Source organism: Vanellus vanellus, assembly GCF_965231255.1.
Source record: "Vanellus vanellus genome assembly, chromosome: 2".
Lineage (NCBI taxonomy): Eukaryota > Metazoa > Chordata > Aves > Charadriiformes > Charadriidae > Vanellus > Vanellus vanellus.
Window position 1 is genome coordinate 161,541,107 of NC_138906.1, and position 18,638 is coordinate 161,559,744.

The window sequence follows — 18,638 nt, forward strand, 5'->3', positions numbered from 1 at the left end:
ATGTGTTTGTCAATTTATATACAGTTTTGCTTTTAGTCACCTGACTTGAATTTGGTTCTTGCTTATCAAATAAATTATTTTAGGAGAGAAATAGTACCAGGTATCACTTAGCTCTGCTTTAAAGTGTAAGGCATTATTGAAAAACCTCCTCTTTGGATAGATAGCTAATGATTCAGATAATCCTGATAATAAAAAAGAAGAAAAATGGATCAAACTATAACGGCCAAATAGTTCATAATTTTCTGCAAGCAAAAAATAAATGCAGGTAGCAATTATATTTGACCTAAAATGTAGGTACTGGCATAAGTTCTGTGGAAGCGTGGCAGTATTCACAATAGAGGCAAGAGATGGATAAAGGTGGCAAAGGCCCTCTGTTACCCTGAATCGTAGAATGGTTTAGGTTGGAAGGGACCTCGAAGATCATCTAGTTCCAACCCCCCCTGCCATAGGCAGTGACACTGTCCACTAGATCAGGTTGCTCAAAACCCCACCCACCTTGACCTTAAACACCTCCAGGTATGGAGGTTCCGCAACTTCCCTGGGCAACCTGTTCCAGTGAAGTCTCACATTCTTTTCCTTCTCTGGCGTGCAGAAGGCAGACATGTGCCTGACTTAAAGCGAGCACTTGTACTGGTGATTCCCACTTCCAGAACAGCAATCCCGCGTGGGTCTGTAGGGAATTTGGACATGGGTTCTGCCCAATACCTTCTGTTGAAGCTCTTCTGTCTCACATGATGAAACAGTCACTGGAAAGGGGACTGAAGTGCAGGTCTTTCCTGGTGAGAGCCCAAACCAATGAGCTCTGTGGTTATCCCTCCTCTCTCTGACTTGTTATAAATGTTTAAAAGTTTAACATTGTGCTTTTTAGAGTCAGGGTTGAGGGGGGAGTCTGAAAATCTCTCTCTCTCTTTTTGTAGAAATGGTCCAATTTATATACTAATGTGATGTCTGATGTGGAAGAAATGTTTGAATAAGGGTTTGGAAAGTTAAGTGTTCGTATCCAGTAGCTAACATCTAGCATAGCATGAAATATTTTACAGGGAGAGAATAGCACAAATTTATCTATGTTTCATTTAAAGAAGTGAATTAGACACTGTTTCAAATTAAAGAAAATAGGATTAATTTTCATTTCTGAAATGGTACTAACTTGATAAAGAAAAATATTTTTCCTCTGATCCCTCCCCGAATCAGATTTATTCCTGCCTATTTCTGAATCGGATTTAACCCCAACTGTGTACATCCCATTCCATGGAGATCTGGTGGGCAAATCCCAGGTGATCCGCATTGGCTCAGAGTGGAGAAATATCAGCCAGTTCCTGGGGGTCCCGTATGCTGTACCTCCTCTTGCAGAGAGGCGCTTCAGTCCTCCAGAGCTGTTTGCTTGGGTGGAAACCTGGAATGCTACCGTGGCGAGGTAAGACACCCCTTTGGTCATCTGCAGAAGTCCTTGTCCATCCAGGTGTATGAAAGTAGTGAAGACCACAATATTCATGTCCTTTCTCACAAAAGAACCTACAGGTTACTGATTGATACAAGTTTGGCAGTATGCTTAGCAAAAAGAATAATTTCTCTGTCTATATATTAATGTATGCAAGCACCTCAAGAAAAAAGGCAGATTCCAGTATATTGCCTTGAATCTATGCACAACTCCCCACCGACTGTCTGCTGTCAATCCATTTTCATTCTGAGTATTTATACAAGTATTTATAATTTTTATACAAATACATTTTGCTCCTGCTGAGCCATAAATTTTTAGAGTATTTAGTCAAACAGGGGAGCTTTAACACTGCCAGGAACCTTTAATCTTGAACACTGATGTAACCAGAAGCTGTGGGCCTCATATAGAAATTCTGCCTAGTAGCGTCTAGGAGATCAGGCTGAAGGACCCAGATACTCTTTTCTGTCCAAAAACTATTAAAAAGCAAATACTTGCTAAATGGCTTGGACAGAAATACAGAAGTTATGAACATTTTAAGTAATGCCTTAAGAGGAAATGAGCGCTAGGAACTGTATTAGCAGATGGGCTAAATTTGTCTTGAGTCCCTGTATCTAATGATGTTTCCCGTTGGCTGGTCCTGGCTCTCCAGGTCTCTACAGACATTGCTGTTCAGTGAGTTTAGGTTGAAGGCACTCTATGGACATAGCCATTGTGTGCATGTTTGTGTTTCCTCTAGTCTTACAATATGAGTCTTAATTTTGTTGCATAGGGGAATCAAAATGACAAACTGTGAATGTGTATTTCTTAAAGAAAAGAGGGTTTGGGTGACACTACTTAGTATATCTGTGCTGTGGAACACACTAGGACAATGGATTTCTTAAAAAAAAACCAACCCAAAGCAAGTAGAAATGTAGCAACAACAAGAAACAAGATATGAAAGTGGAGTGTTTTTCACAGGGTTTTTCACACAGTGCGTCCCTGCTCCACATAATAGAAAACAAACTATAGAGCACACAAAGCCCGTTTGAGTGAGCTGTGCTGCACATGTACACAGGAAGCTGATCGTGGCAGACATGAGGAGCTGCTAGGAAAAAAAAAAAAAGATAGAAACAAGAAATAGGAAATGGAAGGTGCAGAACAGTCAAAAGGAGAGTCTGGTGGAAGGACACGGTGAACTTTCTGTAGAAGGAATTGAAGAAACCAGGGCTGAGAGCTGAGGTTTAGTGACCCAAGGGCTTCCAAGGCAGCTTATATGGACCTGAGGTCTATTGAGATCCTGTGTTATCCTTCCAGCTGTGGCTGGTCATGCAGTCCTGTTCAATTCCTGGCACCAGCAGTAGTCCTTATGTGGTTAGTGATGAACTGCTCTTGGCCAAGAGCTTACATGGTTAAGGGAACTATAGATTTTGCAAGGGAGCTGGGAGGATGGCACCCTGCAGGATTGACAAGAAATACCACCTGCTTTGGTGGAAATGCACCCTGAGGCTACAGATTTAGAGACCTATCAGCTCTGTGGAAGCTGTTTGGTGGCTCCATTACTCAGGATTTGTCTCCAGAGATTTCTAACAAAGCCTGTGACAAACTGAGTGAAAAGAGATGCAGCGTTGTCTTGAGGAGTTGAAAGAGCATTGGGCCTCTGGTCGTCCCATCCTTCAGGTTGCACCTGAGTTGCTGAGGTGTTAACAGCATAGCCACAGTAGCCATGCAGCCTCATGTACGTTGGAAGGACCTGGTGAGATGTGGCTTTTTGTTTCCTCAGGTACACAGTGATAGGTTAACACACACACCATCGACTCTTTGTGTCTGCAGCTACAGCTGTAGACTTTGGTAAGAACCATCTACCTCTGTGGTCTCTCTTTGAAGACCTGGTGTTGCAATAAGCAACCTAGCTGAGATTTTCAAAGTGAGTTAGGGACCTTAGTTAATCTGCTCCTATATCTGTTGAATTCTCAGTGCTTCCTTAGGCCAGCGAATAACTTAGATGTTATCTTCTATTATTCATTTAAGGTTAAGAAAAGAATTCTTTGAACTTAGCACCATGGAGCTGCACTTGCAGAATCAGAGGGACTTCAGTCTCTGTATAAAAAGTGTTGAAAACTTATTTTTTTAGGGCTTTATTTTGCTATAAGAAATTCACATTAGCACAGTGCCATTACTGACAGAAGAGAAACATTTATTTATCAGCCTGGACCTGGTAAAAGACTCCAAAGAAAAACCAAAACAAAGCAACCCCAAAAACCAAAACCGACCAAAAAAACCCCCAAAATCTTCTCAAGCTGTTGGAGTCTCCAGATACTGGAGGAGCTGTGGACTTGCCTCAGCAGATGGCAGCCTTTCCCCGGAGTCAGTACTGGCATAAGGAGGTCCTGGGAGCTGTTGGTGCTGGGAGTTTTGACGAGTTGCTACAACAAGAGGAAAAAAAGATAGCACGAGTGATGATTCCTGCTGCCCTGTTGAAGTCTGCATGATTAATAGCATTATACCTGTCATTCTGGTCGGGTTCCTACCTGGGAATTTGTATTTTGTTGGCCCGAAATGGCTTGAGCAGTTTTGGTTGGAGATAATGTGCAGCTCTACACCAGTGTGAAAGATGTTGAGTGATATCACTATCCTAGGAGCCTCCCTTATGGAAAGATTTTGTGGAATTGCTTTAAAGCTGGTCTTTTTACTTGCAGTTTTCTATTAAATTCTTCACACCTTCAGTGTAAATTTTTCAAGGGCATTAAAAATGATAATTTAGAAATAATTCTCAGATATTACCGTCTTTTCCATACCCTTTTTTTGGCTTCTTTCCTAATAACTAGTCATGCTTCCATAACTCATTATGCGATATAAATATGGCTGTGAAGTAGAAGGAACTGGCTTCAAAATAGCTTATATCTGAACTGCAAAGGTCGTCCACTCGGATTTTTGTTGTGGACAGAGCTTGAGCATATGAATCTCATACAGATGATGGCCAGAAAATGACTTTCTCTCCATGGCTGGCTGGCTGAATTCCTACTGAAAGGTTACTTTTAGCATTGCTGGCTGCTGTTAATGGTCTGCTATGATGCTTAGAGCAAAAAGATTTTTAAAATGCGTTAAAATTTTAAACTTCCCATATTTTCTCACAGACCATTAGAAATTAATAAAAATGAAAATACAATAAAATAAATGTAAATAAAAAATAAATAAATGTAGCCCACAGACTGTTAGGAATTAAAATAAACAACTGGCATTTCAGCAAAAGAGTGGATTACAGAGGTGTGCAGGCAATAGCAGGGGGAGACCCGTGCCTGAGACCCCCAGTCCTGCTCCCCTTACATCTGCTGCTAATTTTGTGCAGCGTACATAAAGCACGAGTTTTCTGAATGCTTATTTGCAAGTTCTAACCCTTTTGAAAATGAGGGTGGTTTTCTGAGGGAAATGAAAATACAATGTGTTTTTTGCATTTGTATGTGTGTATACAAACCCACGTATGTGTAACTAAGGTAGAGGTGGGCATAGTTTTAATTGAGATTGAGATCTACAGATTTAAGATTTTATAAACTTAGTGCATCTAAATTTAAAGAAATAGCAGCAGTGGAAAAAGAATACAAGCCTTTATATTGTAATTTTCTCAATCCCTGTCTCTAGGGCAGCTTGTTGGCAGCCGGGAGATGGAGAGGCCCCCCCATACTCTGTCAGTGAAGACTGCCTATATCTGAACGTCTTTGTTCCTGCCACCACTGTAAGTAGGAGACAAGTCAATTTTTTTTTTTTTTTTTTTTTTGTAGCTGAGTGTTGTCTCCTTTCAAAGTACTTTTAATTGGCATGAATCACTGTTTTTCATGCGGTGTTCACAAAGCCCTGCGAGGTTAAATTAGGCACTCCGTTGTTTGTACTGGTGCAAGAGTATTCCCTGTAGGCTGTTAGTGAGCCGTGTTTGGGTAACCAGGAGGGCAGCAGATTAAAAAGCTAGGAATAAGAGAGAGAGAAAGAGGAAAACAAAACACAAGAGGAAGGTGGCAGCAAAGGAGGAGAAATTAAGGACGTAAATGGCAATATCTCTGAAATGAGACCATTTGTCCAGGAGACAATAACACAATACTACATATCACATCAACAATTACCGCCAGCTGAGGGGCAGCAGATGAGGGGTATTTTTTTACCCTCATCTTTTACTGTTCCCCTGTTGCCATCCGTGGGAGCTGTTGAGGAATGAGGGTAGCAAGCAATGCTGGATTTGTGCCCAGCCCGCAGAGCATAAAAGTAAATGTTTCAAAGATGACTGGGCCAGCGGTACAATCTGAGAAATTGTCATTTAAAAGCTCTTGAATTTCTCATTCTAAACGGACATAAAATAAAGCTTCAAGTTAAACCCAAGCTTAGATGATTGGCCAAACCCCTGAGGGGTTGGGGATAAAGATGCTGAATAACATGTGAATCGCATTGAAGAGTGGGCCCAGAGCACAGGAACAGAGTTTTTCTTTCCACAGTACTGGTAATTTTCAGAAAGTGATGGTGGTTATAATAGAAATTTATGAGTCTGTCATACTGCATGTCTGTAAAGAGCTGGTCTTAGCTACCTGACAGTAGCACACACAATCCCTTGCAGTCCCTTTTAATCACCAGAAAGACCAGCAGTCTGTTTTCTCCCTGCAGCACCAGACTGTCATTTTGCCTTGAGAACAGTCACCGCTTATTGAAAACATCAGGTCGCTGTCCCAGGCAGTTTGCCATCTCCGCCTAAGTGCTGCTTTCAAGATAGCTTATTTGAAAGCATGGCGTTTGCTACCATCTGACAGACTAAATAGGCTTTTCTTTTCTCGTACTGAGAATTGAATCCCCCCTGTCTTTTACAGAGGTGTAAGGAAGAAGTAGGTCTGATCAAGTCAATCAGTTTCACATGCGTAAGTCTAGTCCAAGAGAGAACCAAAACTTCTGTTTTTGCAGAAGTAGCTGGGAGCAGGCGGCATGGCATTTTCCTGTTTCTTTTTGTGGTGAGCTCTATTTTTTACTCACATACGGAGACCTATAGTTATATGTTTTCAGCCCATGCAAAGTTACATTAGGTAGTAAATGCTGAATATAAAACCTCCTGGAGAGCAGTGAATGCAGAAGTCGTTCAGGAGCATTTTAAGCCTGAACAAGAGCACGGTGCAGGGACTGCTGCCTGCCTCCGAAGGACTCTTTAACTGTCAAGCAGTGAAGAAGGTGAATGACATCACCTCATTTTGCTTCCATAGCTACATGTACCACATAACCCTCCAAATAAAACTGGCACTTCTGAGAGATTTTTTTTCCACGTAGAACCATCACCACCTGTCACACTAGCAAAGCAAAGCTGTGCTTCAGCTTGATTTGTGAAGAGTTCAAATGTAGGATCAAGAGTTGAACCTCTCCACTAAATAAGAAAGTGTACTCTCTCTCCTCTTCCCCCATCCCCTGCACGTGTTATTCCCATCCTTACCGCATCATCCCTGTTGCACTCAATTCTTTATAGAGCCACATTGTACAGTAGTAAAAGCACCTGCGTGGCTCAGTACAGTTTAAATGTATCCCTGCCAAGTAGCTCATTAAATGTTTTACAGAAGGATGGAGAAGATAGTTCTGAATATTATAAAACCTTTCACATTTCCAGCTGACTTGCAGCTTCCTGATAGATGCTGAACTTCAAACTTGAGTATAGGAAGTTCCATCTTAACATGAGGAGGAACTTCTTTACTTTGAGGGTGGCAGAGCACTGGCACAGGCTGCCCAGAGACGTGGTGGAGTCTCCCACTGTGGAGACATTCAAAATCCACCTGGATGCCATCCTGTGCAACTTGCTGTAGGTGACCCTGCTCCAGCAGGGGGGTTGGACTAGATGATCTCCGGAGGTCCTTTCCAACCCTGACCATTCTGTGATTCTGTTTGCACATGGGACCTAAGCCCCTACAGACATGAGACCACAGTGGAGCTGCTGGGGTCCCCAGAAGACGTCCCCCCAGCAGCTCAGCCAAGGACCCATCTGACCATGCCTCAGCTGGAATTCTTTGCATAGGTTTTACCCCTCAAAGTGTGAGTGTCTGTGTTTTGTTGCTGAGTATAGAGCAAAGCCCTGCACTGGGCAGTAGCAAGGTGGCAGCTGTGGCCTGTCTGCGAGGAACATGCTGATCCCACTCTGCTCATCTTGGCCCCACATGTGCCCCACTGCAGCCTGGCATTGATGCTGGTGGTGCTGCGTCTGAGCCTGATACCAAGTGGTGGGGGGTGAAGGGACTGGATGCAGCAGTCAAACTTTAGTTAAACTCTTGCATTTCTTTTGCCTTGACAGCTCTTCTGCCTCACATGCTTAATTGCAGTGGTTGGCAGAATTTGGTTGAGGATAAGGCTCAGGGGAAATTCACTTATATTCAAAATAAGTTGTCCAGCAGCTAATGTATAGTAAAAAACCCTAATTGTCTGCCAAATATATATGTAGAGAGATAGACAGGTGATATGAAATATCTCATGTTGTGAGGCACAGTTCAATTACAGCATGAAAATAATTGTGCTGTGCTGTTAAAATGGCTAACAAGGAATGGGAAGGCAATGGTGTTAAGTAGTCCTCATCTAAAATGCCCAAATCCATGAGCTCTGGGATTGAAATCCCTTGGGACTAACCCCAAATTATTTTTCATGATACTTTACCGTTACACAGGAGAGGGATCTGTCCTTTCTCGACGCAGACTAGAAATGGGAATGCTGCCTTCAGACCCTTGGAACTCGGCACAGCCCTGGTGCTCAGTCTTCCCCAAATCACTCCATGACTGTGGCAGCAGGCTTTGTTTTGCCATTTTTAACCTTTATATCCCATCTTTCCCTTTTTTAGGCTTTTCCTCACTAGAGCATTGGGTAATGTCGCTCAGCATAATGTAATATACACCCTACAGGGCAGCTGGAGGTCATGGGGCTGTGGACATGTGGGAAATGCCTAGTTGGAACCTCAGGCTTAACCGTGCTGAGCTGAGGGAATGGAGCAAGCTCAACATCATGTTTAATACCGTTTTAGCTGACATGGCTCGGTGTGGTTGTATTTTAGAATGAATTTCCATGTGGAAACAGACTCTTTCACTTTTTTATTTGCCCCTATCTCTCTGCACGCGGTGCAGAAATGGGAACCAGAGGCCAGGCACTGTGAATTAAGCATTTTCTATTCAGGAGCCGAAGTTCCTGAGAGAGAGCAGCATGTGCAATTTCTGGGGTTTTCTTGCTAATATTGTCGTGTTCACAAGAAGCCTCTGAAGTGATACTCCAGATAGATAAGTGAGGATTGCACACAATCATGAAATTAAGGGCAGCTGAGGGGATTTTGCCTCCTATCCTGTAATTTTGCAGGAGGCTGCAACCATCACTTCTCTGCTGCTTCTCCCATATAGCCAGTTGTGTTTTCTCTGGAGACTTCCTTTGCCAGAGCAGATGCCAGAGTGTTTAGCTAAGCTCCATCCAGAAAATAACAGTGACAGATCCCAATGCCCTCTAGCTGCAGGGAAAAACAAACCTCAGATGTACTTTGATGCTGCTGTAGGGTCCACCAGCCCTGCTTTGAAAAACACCAGCAGTTGCCAAAGCAGAAAGCAAGAAGGGTGTGTGTGTGTGACCCACTGCTGAGCAGAGAAGAGAGGAGCCTCCTTCAGGATAGTCCCAAAGTGGTCAACAGGGGATGAAAATGCTGAATGGAAAATTGAGATTACACTTTGAAAAAATCTTTTTAGCATCGGAGCAGGTTATTCTGATTTTTGCAACAGGAAGAAAAAAAAAAAAACAAAATGACAAAAAAAAACCCTGACCAAAACCCCTCCATGTCTTTCACTGGTATTTCTTCTGAGTGTCATCTTGACAGAGCTGTAATCCGCTGGCAAATGCTAAGGTCTCCTGGGGCAGTTCTGCTTTTGTGCTGCTCACGCAGCAGTAGCCTGGCTGCAGCCCTGCCGCGTGTGTAGAGAGGGTCCACACACATGCGGTCCCGCTTTGGGAAAAAGCCTCTGTTTTAGCGTGAAATTGGGTGGCTCTGTAAGGAGTGCTAAGCTGGGCAGCAGCCCATCGTAGCTCCCTCCCATCCCAGGAGTCCCCCCAGGGCAGACACACTCTGTGCTTCATGAGAGGCGAGTCTCTCCCATGCAGAGACAAAGTCCTCTCTGCAGGTCCCCTGTGTATCTCTACTAGGGGAAAACCTCCAGGGGGATTAAAGAAGCAATGAAGACCTCTTGGCAAGTGAGATTTTTGAGACCAGGCAGTGTTGAAGTGCTGGAGACTAGAGAATAGGAAGCAGACCTGCACATCAGTTGAGTTAGTCCTGCTCAAGATGAAGCAACCCAGCAGGCCTTTTCCTTCTCATTTCCCACTTGTTTGAACTTTTCTTGAGTGTTTTTGAAAAGCAGACACTTTATAGCACAGACAAGCCCACCACATTCTCAATAGCCAAGTCAGCAGGATAGGTCTGCCTTGAGCTAACCTGGTAGAGTTGTTGGCTGGTGGAACACAGTGGTGCCATTAAACTTTATACTGGACGTAGTGTCCTCTTTAATGGTATATAGGTCATTGTGGACAATTTATCCCTAGAATTTCAGACAGCTAGACAGATATCCTCTCGTTATGGTCACTGTTGAAGAGCCATGAATGGCATAATGTTAGTGGGGAATCATAGAATCATAGAATGGTTTAGGTTGGAAAGGACCTTGAAGATCATTGAGTTCCAACCCTCCTGCCATAGGCAGGGACACCTCCCACTAGACCAGGTTGCCCAAGGCCACCTCCAGCCTGGCCTTCAACACCTCCAGGGATGGGGCCTCAACAACCTTTCTGGGCAACCTCTTCCAGTGCCTTACCACCCTCAAAGTGAAAAACTTCTTCCTAATGTTTAATCTAAACCTGCCCTCTTCCAGTTTAAAGACATTCCCCCTCGTCCTATCACTACATGCCTGAGTAAAAAGTCCTTCCCCAGCTCTCCTGTAGGCCCCCTTTAGGGACTGGAAGGCCACAATAAGATCTCCTCGGAGCCTTCTCTTCTCCAGGCTGAACAGCCCCAACTCGCTCAGCCTCTCCTCATAGGACAGGTGCTCCAGCCCTCGAATCATCCTTGTGGCTCTCCTCTGGACACACTCCAGCAGGTCCATGTCTTTCTTGTGTTGGGGACTCCAGAGCTGGATGCAGTACTCCAGGTGGGGTCTCACAAGAGTAGAGTAGAGGGGCAGAATCACCTCCTTTGACCTGCTGGTCACACTTCTTTTGATGCAGCCCAGGATACGGTTGGCCTTCTGGGCTGCGATCGCAAATTGCTGGCTCATGTTGAGCTTCTTGTCAATCAGCACCCCCAGGTCCTTCTCCTCAGGGCTGCTCTCCAGCCATTCCCTGCCGAGCCTGTATTTGTGCTTGGGATTGCCCCGACCCAGATGTAAGACCTTGCACTTGGCCTTGTTGAACTGCATGAGGTTGGCTTGGGCCCACCTCTGCAGCCTGTCCAGGTCCCTCTGGATGGCATCCCTCCCCTCCAGCGTGTCTACTTCGCCAAAGAGCTTGGTATCATGGGCAAAATTGCTGAGGGTGCGCTCGACCCCACTGTCCATGTCACCAACAAAGATGTTGAACAGTACAGGCCCCAGTACTGACCCCTGAGGAAGATGCTTGCGTTCTCATCAGTGACCTACAAAAGCAGCTGGTTACAGGGACGTTAACCTGATTGTTGTCATGGCAGGTGAAAAACTTGTCAGTGCTGCTGTTCTTCCACAACGGAGGGAGTTACAATGCTGAGGCGGGAAAGGCAACCATAGACGGATCATACCTAGCTGCCATCAGTAACGTCATTGTCGTGACAGCAAACTATCGGGTCGGTGTTTTTGGCTTCCTTAGTACTGGTAAGTCACAGATTTCTAGAACACACACAACTATGGGCTAAATTGCATTCTGTAACGCTTCCGTTCTTAATTGGAAAAAAAAAATAAAATAAAGGATAAGCTATTTTTAAATTTGAGAAATCTATCTTTTACTGTTTTTTTTGGGAGGGGAAGTGGGCCAGAAAAGAAGTAAAGGGGACTTGGTCTGAAGAGAAAGGGGAGAGACTGGAGGCAAAGGGAGAAGAACAAACAAAACCCAAGCATCCATACCAAAGCACTGTTCTTCTGCTTGCAGGTGGGACTGTGGATATTTGATTTTGCAGGCACACACAAAGAGAGGTTGGGCTTTAAAATTCCTGCTAATTTCAGTGGCCTGTCATTGTGGATACATTTTTCAATGTCTCCAACCTCTAGGTGTTCTATCCATGAAATTTTGCTAATGCTCAATTGTGCCCATGTCAGAGTGGGGAAGAGGCAGAAAGGGATAACTGCAGGTTAATGGTAAGAAGGACATGAAAGTATGGAAAGTACAGCACAAAGATAGTTGGTTGGTTCCTCAGTAATTCAGCCCAACTTCTCTGAAGGACTTGACATGTTTAATTTGCATTCTGTTAGCCATTTTTACTGTCCTGGACGTTACTGAACATTTGCATGTTCTCTGTTTGTATCCCTTCCCCATATGTTGGTGTAAAGGACACTTTTGCTCTCCTATTGCTCTTAATACAAATTGCCATTAGAAAGGATACAAATTCCCATTAAATACAGGATTTAAAGTTGTATAAAGAGGAATGTACAAATGAAAACGCACATTCATGGCTCCCTGTTGATCTTTGGGATTTTTTTTTTTAAATTTTGCCTTTTATTAGATTTGCCTGTTTAAGCAAGTAGGGAACGCTTTTCTTTCTACCGTCTTTCAGTTCTGGCTGGGGCAGGGGAACTTAAGGTAGAGAGCCATGGAGAGAAAATGCAACAATTGCAAGTGGAGTTCTGGCTCCACCAGTCCCGTGGCAATCCTTGGTCTCTTTTGTGGATGTTTTAGTACCTTTATAACCTTCAGGAGGTTATATTTGCCATGTTTGCAAACACCGGACTGACATACTTTGCCTCATGATTCTTTTGCGTATTTACTGCTAGTGATGCTGGGTGGATTTTGCTTCGTTTGGGGTTATAGCTACAGCTATTGGTTATTGTTTCCTTTCTCTGTTTTACTGTTTAGTTCAAAGCTCGCTCCCAGCAAAGCCTGTTTTTCATTCAGTAAGTAAAGAGCTGGCACCACAAACTCCTTACTCATTTAGGTACGAAGTTGGCAATAGGTGTATCTGGGGAAAGAATCACTGTTTTCATCAGTGCAAACCGGATGCTTATGAAAGTGATACTGTGGCTTCGTTTTGGCTAGTGCCATACGCTGTGTGGAGACGTGCAGTGCGAGCTTCCATTACGCAGCACTGCCCACGCGTTACCCGATAACCTCCTTCAGCCCTGTGAACCTCACCTAGGTTTCTTCCTAAATGGAAACTGCTAGTGGGGCTGAATATTATATAGCAGGATTTATATGACGGTCCATAATTTAGGGGTCAGGAAAATTATCCGGCCTCTTTTTCATAGGGATCTGCATTGCACGTCCCAGAAATTCAATGCATGAGCCGAATGTACCAAATTTGCTTTCCTACAAACCTTCAGATAGAGGTGGTTCATTATGAGTAAGGAGTATTCGGGGGCCCTCTCCTTCTCTGTACTGTGCAGCTGCAGCCAGGGAAAAGTGCAGTCTTTCCTGACCTCTTCCCCTGTGTGAAATCCTTAGTGTGCATTTGGGAAAATCCCATTGCTCCAGAGGGAACGGGAACAAGTAGGAAAAGCTCTTTGCAAAAGTCATTGGAGCAAGCTAAGCACCACGTTTATGGGAAGCCCTAAAAATTCCTTCAGTGCCACACTCCTGTCTGCCCTATACCCCTTTAGTCCATGTGGGGTTGATGAGGCATGGCATGTCTGTACCAGACTCCCTGTCAGCATGAGTTTTCAGTCATACCCATTCTGGTGAGCAATGCTCCCGCTGCAAGATCTATTCTTTGGTCCACCTCAGGTTGGTGGATTACCTCTGACTCCGTCTGTACATTTCCAGGAGCCACTGGGGATTTTCAACTAAGATTGTCAAGCTGTGTCAAACATTACAAGGGTTTTTCTCAAGACTCAAATGATATTCCAGGGATGTTTCCACTGTTATTGAAAGACTCGGGCAAATCCTGGTCCTCAGGAAGTTTTGCCCCCAGCAGGAGCTCACCCCTAGGGCTGTGGGTGTACATCAGCAGCAGGACTGTTAGAAGGTCCTGAAGTTACAAACAGAAGTTATGATCTTGCGGGCAATATGAGTTTCATCGTCCAACTAAGCAAAGTGCTGAATCCTCTCATGTTGACTTGTTATAAATTGCAGGACCAGAAATGAAGGAGTTCCAATGGAGATTTTGGGAAGGAAGGGTAGTGAAAAGAGATTTCTTTTTTTGTTCTGCAGTTGTTTTGGTCTCTCACTGACAGGGCTTTTGAATGCGGTCAAAGAGCTCTTATTCTTTGCAATATAAAGGTTGCTTAATTTCATTTGCTATCACCTATTGATGTTGCAAAAAGTGATGCACCTTCTGACTAGTGCCTTCACCTCTCGCTTTGCAGCCAGAAAAGTTATGGTGAATTGCCAGTGATTTGGGTGGCCAGAGTATGGAGAAGACAGTCATGTTTTTAGGCCTGATTATTTTAAGAGTCCATGAAGTCATATAAAACAGGATGATTTTCACTCTCCTGTGGTCCTCAGGAATGTGATCTTTTCCTGCAAAAGGCAGTGGAAAAGATTCCTGACAGACATGTTTCTTTTGCTCTGACTACCCTGAATGTCCATGCATGCATCCGTCCCCCAGTGTGGTACATTTCACAACCTGGCTGTGGTTTTTGCCAGGGCAGAAGCAGCTGGTTGTATTTCCCTCCTTGATCTCACTGTTCAATGTACCAGTAGCGAGGCATATTGTGTGGCTAAAACATTTACGTGGATTTCACTTCCCCTGGGGAGGTGTTGTGAGGCACGCAACAAGCCCTTGAAATGAGGTTTCCTTTTTAACAAAGTTGAGTGAGTTTATTGCTGGATTGAGAACCCTGGGAACTGCTCATGGTGTGCAGAACAGACTCAAAACCCCCTAAAAACTAAAGCAGGGAAATTTTTTTTTTCTCCATTGCTTCACTGGTGTGACTTGGCCTGATCGTCTGAAATGATGGCAGTAGGTGGAAGGTTGTAGTTTCCAGGGACGTTTCATTCTTGGCCGTCCTACCAAAAGGGCACTTACAGTGATGGCTACTGCGATGTGGGTATCTGTAAGATCTGCAAAACTATCAATAGTCTGGTCCCCTCTGTATTCTGTTCTGCTGCTTAAATTGGTCTCTATGATATCTCAGTAATTCATTAAGGTAGGCATGTGGCTACTTACTACAAGATGTGTGCTTTCAATTGATCTTTGTCAGAGACAGGGCTACCTGTCCACAAAGTGGCAGCTTTTTATTCCACTATCTGTTCATTTTGATTCCCTAGTTTCGGAGCCTACTCTTACCTTAAAATTGTACTATTTGATCTTGGCAATGGAAGAAACGGATAGTTTCAGCTGTGTTTCTATTCCTGGCTTTATGTCTTGTCTTGTTTTTTGGTTGGGTTGTTCCCCCCCCCCAAGCTTTGATTGTGGAGAATTTAAGATCATTAAAAGTGAATGGCTCATTGTGGATTAAAAAGAAGTAGACAGTGAATAATCATTTTCTATTCCTTTCTTAGGGACTGTGTACGAATTACTTATTTCTGCTTTTGTTGATATAAAATTAAGCTTACCTAGGGGTTTGCATCCTTAGATGCTTTCAGCATTAGTTTTCTATTAATCAAAATATCAGGTTACCACTGGTTGATGTTGAAATGAAAGTAGTCCTTTCAGTGGTGATACCTAAGCATGGAGTGTACATGATCAATTACTTTTCTTTTGTTTTCACGGGAGCAAAAATATAAATACACATAATTGAGATCTCTATCAGCTAGACGCAGGTAAATCTCAAAGGCTATATATGGAGATATTATAAATTATAAAATAATATCTGTACATGTGTAAATAAATGCAGGATTATGTGATTTATAAATGATTGGTCAGACAGGTAAAAGGGATCTAGGAAGCAGAAAGATGCAATTAGATGTACTCCAGGGAAACAGTCAGTTGAATCTGGCAAATGCACTGATTTATTATTTGTTTTTAATTCATATTAAGATCAAGCTGCTTATTTAGAAAAAGAATCTCATGGCCTCAATTTACAGATACTCGAGCCTGGACTCGCGTCTCCTGCCATGAGGTGTCCAAATGAAGCTTAGAAGTTGGAGTGTTATTCTTCTATAATTAGGACAGACAATTAAGCAACTTCAAGGATGCAGTTGGAAGAACTGTTAATTTTATTAACTTCCTTTGAACTGTCATTTCTTGTATTTTTATTAACTTGCTCTGGCCTTGTAATGAAACACACTAACACTATGTTATGGGGCTTGGATAGAATGGTCCTGCAGAATGGTAGCTAGAGAAAGACATGATCAGATGTTTCTGAAAGTACTAAAAATTAAACAGAATAATATTTAATTACTCTTAGTTTCATCTTTGCCCAAGTATGGGAGCAGAATATCTTTTTTTTCAGATAGGGACCACAGAATCTTCTATTTTGGCTTGCATCACATTTATAATATGAAACTTTTGGTTGTTTGGGTAGGAAAGTCTTAAAAAATATCTGATTATTTCAGGGGCTTAATGAATAAACATACATGGTAACTACAGCACTGAATACTAGCTCTTGTAAATTCTTGGAGTGGTGAAAACTGAAATGGAGTCTATTATTATAGTGATGACCTTGGAAGAGACCACTTCAGGCTTTTAAGCTCTGGTATCATTTTTGTCAAGGTTCAGCTGCAAAGGCTGCTAAAAATGTACCTTTTGATCAAAACTTCACATGTTTATAGTTTTATTTATTTTCAGACCTAATTATTTATTTTCCACAACAGGTTCTCCTGAGGCGAGTGGAAATGCTGGCCTTTTGGATCAATTGGCAGCTTTGAAGTGGGTGCAGCAGAACATCGCTAGCTTTGGAGGAGATCCAAGCCAGGTTTCTATAGGAGCCAGCCGTGGTGGGGCAGATGTTACCAGTATTCACCTGCTCACAGAGGCAGCGGATATGGGCCTCTTCAGGAGGGTGGTGTTGATGGTAAGTCCAATTCCTGCCGCTTCAACTTCTTTGTGAAAGGATGTTGTTACAGACGTGAGGATGTTGCAATGTGTGGGTGATGGTTTTATTTTATCCATACTTTGGCAGCACTACAAGGGCTGTTATTGTTATAGGTTTTTTTTTGTCTCACCTGTGACTGCTATCTCCAGGAGCTGGGTGCTTCACAAAGATGTATAAGAGATGCGCTTTGGTGATTGATTTAGTCATAGTAAGAATCTGGTTTTCGTCACTGTGGTTTTTTGTGTATTATATAAATAGTCTTGTTTCATAACTTATAGGTACAACAAGTTAGTTTCCATTCCATAAATATGGTTGTTGATCAGCAGTTTTTACACTCTAAAACTGATGAGCCAAACATCCGCCTGTTTGAAGTATCCAATCTTTTTATCTGATCTCATGACAGATTTCATTTAAAAGAAAAAGCAAGTTTCAGGGAGAGAGCAAAAATCCGTTTACCCACGGGCTTGTTTGCCATCAACTTGGACCATTTTCCCAGTCACCCAAGCGATCTGTATTTTTACAGCCCTTCCAGTGTTGAATCTCAGGAGTTTGAGGTCAACTTTTTCAGCTTCGATACTACCTTTGATCTTTATCGCCTCAGATGAGAGCAGTGTGCTCTGAAATGAGGCTTAATCTTCAGTGGATGTTTCTAAATCCAGGAGAAATGGTATTTGGACAAAACGATCTCTCTGCCAGCTGTGTTCACTTGGAAGAGTAAGCAGAGGAACAGAACTTTTAGCCCAGGAAATCTAGGGCCCAATTAAATAAAATCTTGCCTTGAAAATAATGACGTCTCTATTCACTACTTGAATTTTCTTCAGTTTACCCTTGCTCCAGGAAACATAACTTGCCTTTTGCATCCCCCTGTCTCAGTAAGATTACTTTAATTACATCACTCTAGTGGGGAAGGCAAGGGAATTTGTTGAAAATTGTTATTCAGTAGTTGTTTTTTTGTGTCATTCTCAGATAATTTCTCACGTGGTTCCTAGATATTTACTTGGCTCTTGGCATAGCAGTTAGTTTGCTACTAGACCCAGAGTCCTTTTCTCTCAGAGTAAAGTTTCATCCTACTCTTTCTCTGAAGTCACAAACCCTTTACTGATGTGGCTCAGGATGGGGCCCTGTGAAAGCTGTAACAGGACACAGTGCAATTTACCAGTTGAGCAACCGATGAAGGGGAAATGCAATGACCTCTGTGCTTATCGTTATTTCTGGAGTGTAGTTCCACGTTATGTCTTTTCTTTTGTAAATTAAAGTTTGAGCTCCTTTATCCTACAGCAGGACACTAAATAATGGAAAACAGTGGCAGTGCAATGAGCAGGCAGGCACATCAATTCTTCCCACTAATCTAGTGTCCGTAACAACAGTTTTCTTTCTGGGACTGTGCAGGCCACTGTCTTGGCAAAAGCGGGATCTCCATGTGTTTCGAAGTAATGTTAAGTATATATCCTTACAGTGTCACAGTAGATTCAGTTTTCTTGTGAAATACACTGATAAAATCAAAAGCACGCAGTAATAGCAGTGGCTTAAAAATATACTTGATTTTTTTTTTTTTTTTGCAATGAAGTGATGCAGAATGCAACTGTTGTTTTACTCAGGTTTCTCACCTAGACCTCCTGCAAAGGCATGCATCTTGTTTTTGTTCCAAGACACTAAAACCATTGTGTACTTTTAATTTTACTGTAAAAAAAAGGAGATGCACACAGACTAAGAACCATGAAACTGAGAATATACACCAGATATAGCTTTCCTGAGGGAAAATCCCATGAAGCAATGCAACTTTTCTGCAGAAGTTACTTTTGCTCTCATTGTTTGGGTCTTTGTCATGTCTAAAAAAATGATAGTGTTTCTTAACATGCAGAGAGATGTGACGTATGAAACTTTCTTTATAAGAAGATATGCACCCGAAAGAGCAAACTGCTTTTGAGTTTCCTATGTCTGCCCTGTAATAGATTTTGTTAGGAACGGGTCTAAAAAAAGATTGTACAAAATCAATGCAAAGCTGTCATGGGGACTTCTTATAACTTATTTTATCTTTCAGTAGTACAATTAGAAAAAGATAGTGTCAATGATTATGGTCTTGTTTTAAATCATTTAAGAGCATTAGTGTG

The 18,638-nt window shown here is 42.7% G+C and overlaps 1 protein-coding gene across 1 annotated transcript in view; it reads left to right on the forward strand.

Annotated features, from left to right (window-relative positions):
- Positions 1 to 18,638, forward strand: part of TG (thyroglobulin) — a gene marked incomplete at its 5' end in the record, with an annotated part of 167,437 nt that overhangs the window by 82,945 nt on the left and 65,854 nt on the right. The window contains 4 exons of the mRNA XM_082479172.1: positions 1,192 to 1,414; positions 5,054 to 5,147; positions 11,115 to 11,274; positions 16,307 to 16,506. Coding sequence (XP_082335298.1) covers positions 1,192 to 1,414; positions 5,054 to 5,147; positions 11,115 to 11,274; positions 16,307 to 16,506 — 677 coding nt within the window. The remainder of the gene's footprint in view (positions 1 to 1,191; positions 1,415 to 5,053; positions 5,148 to 11,114; positions 11,275 to 16,306; positions 16,507 to 18,638) is intronic.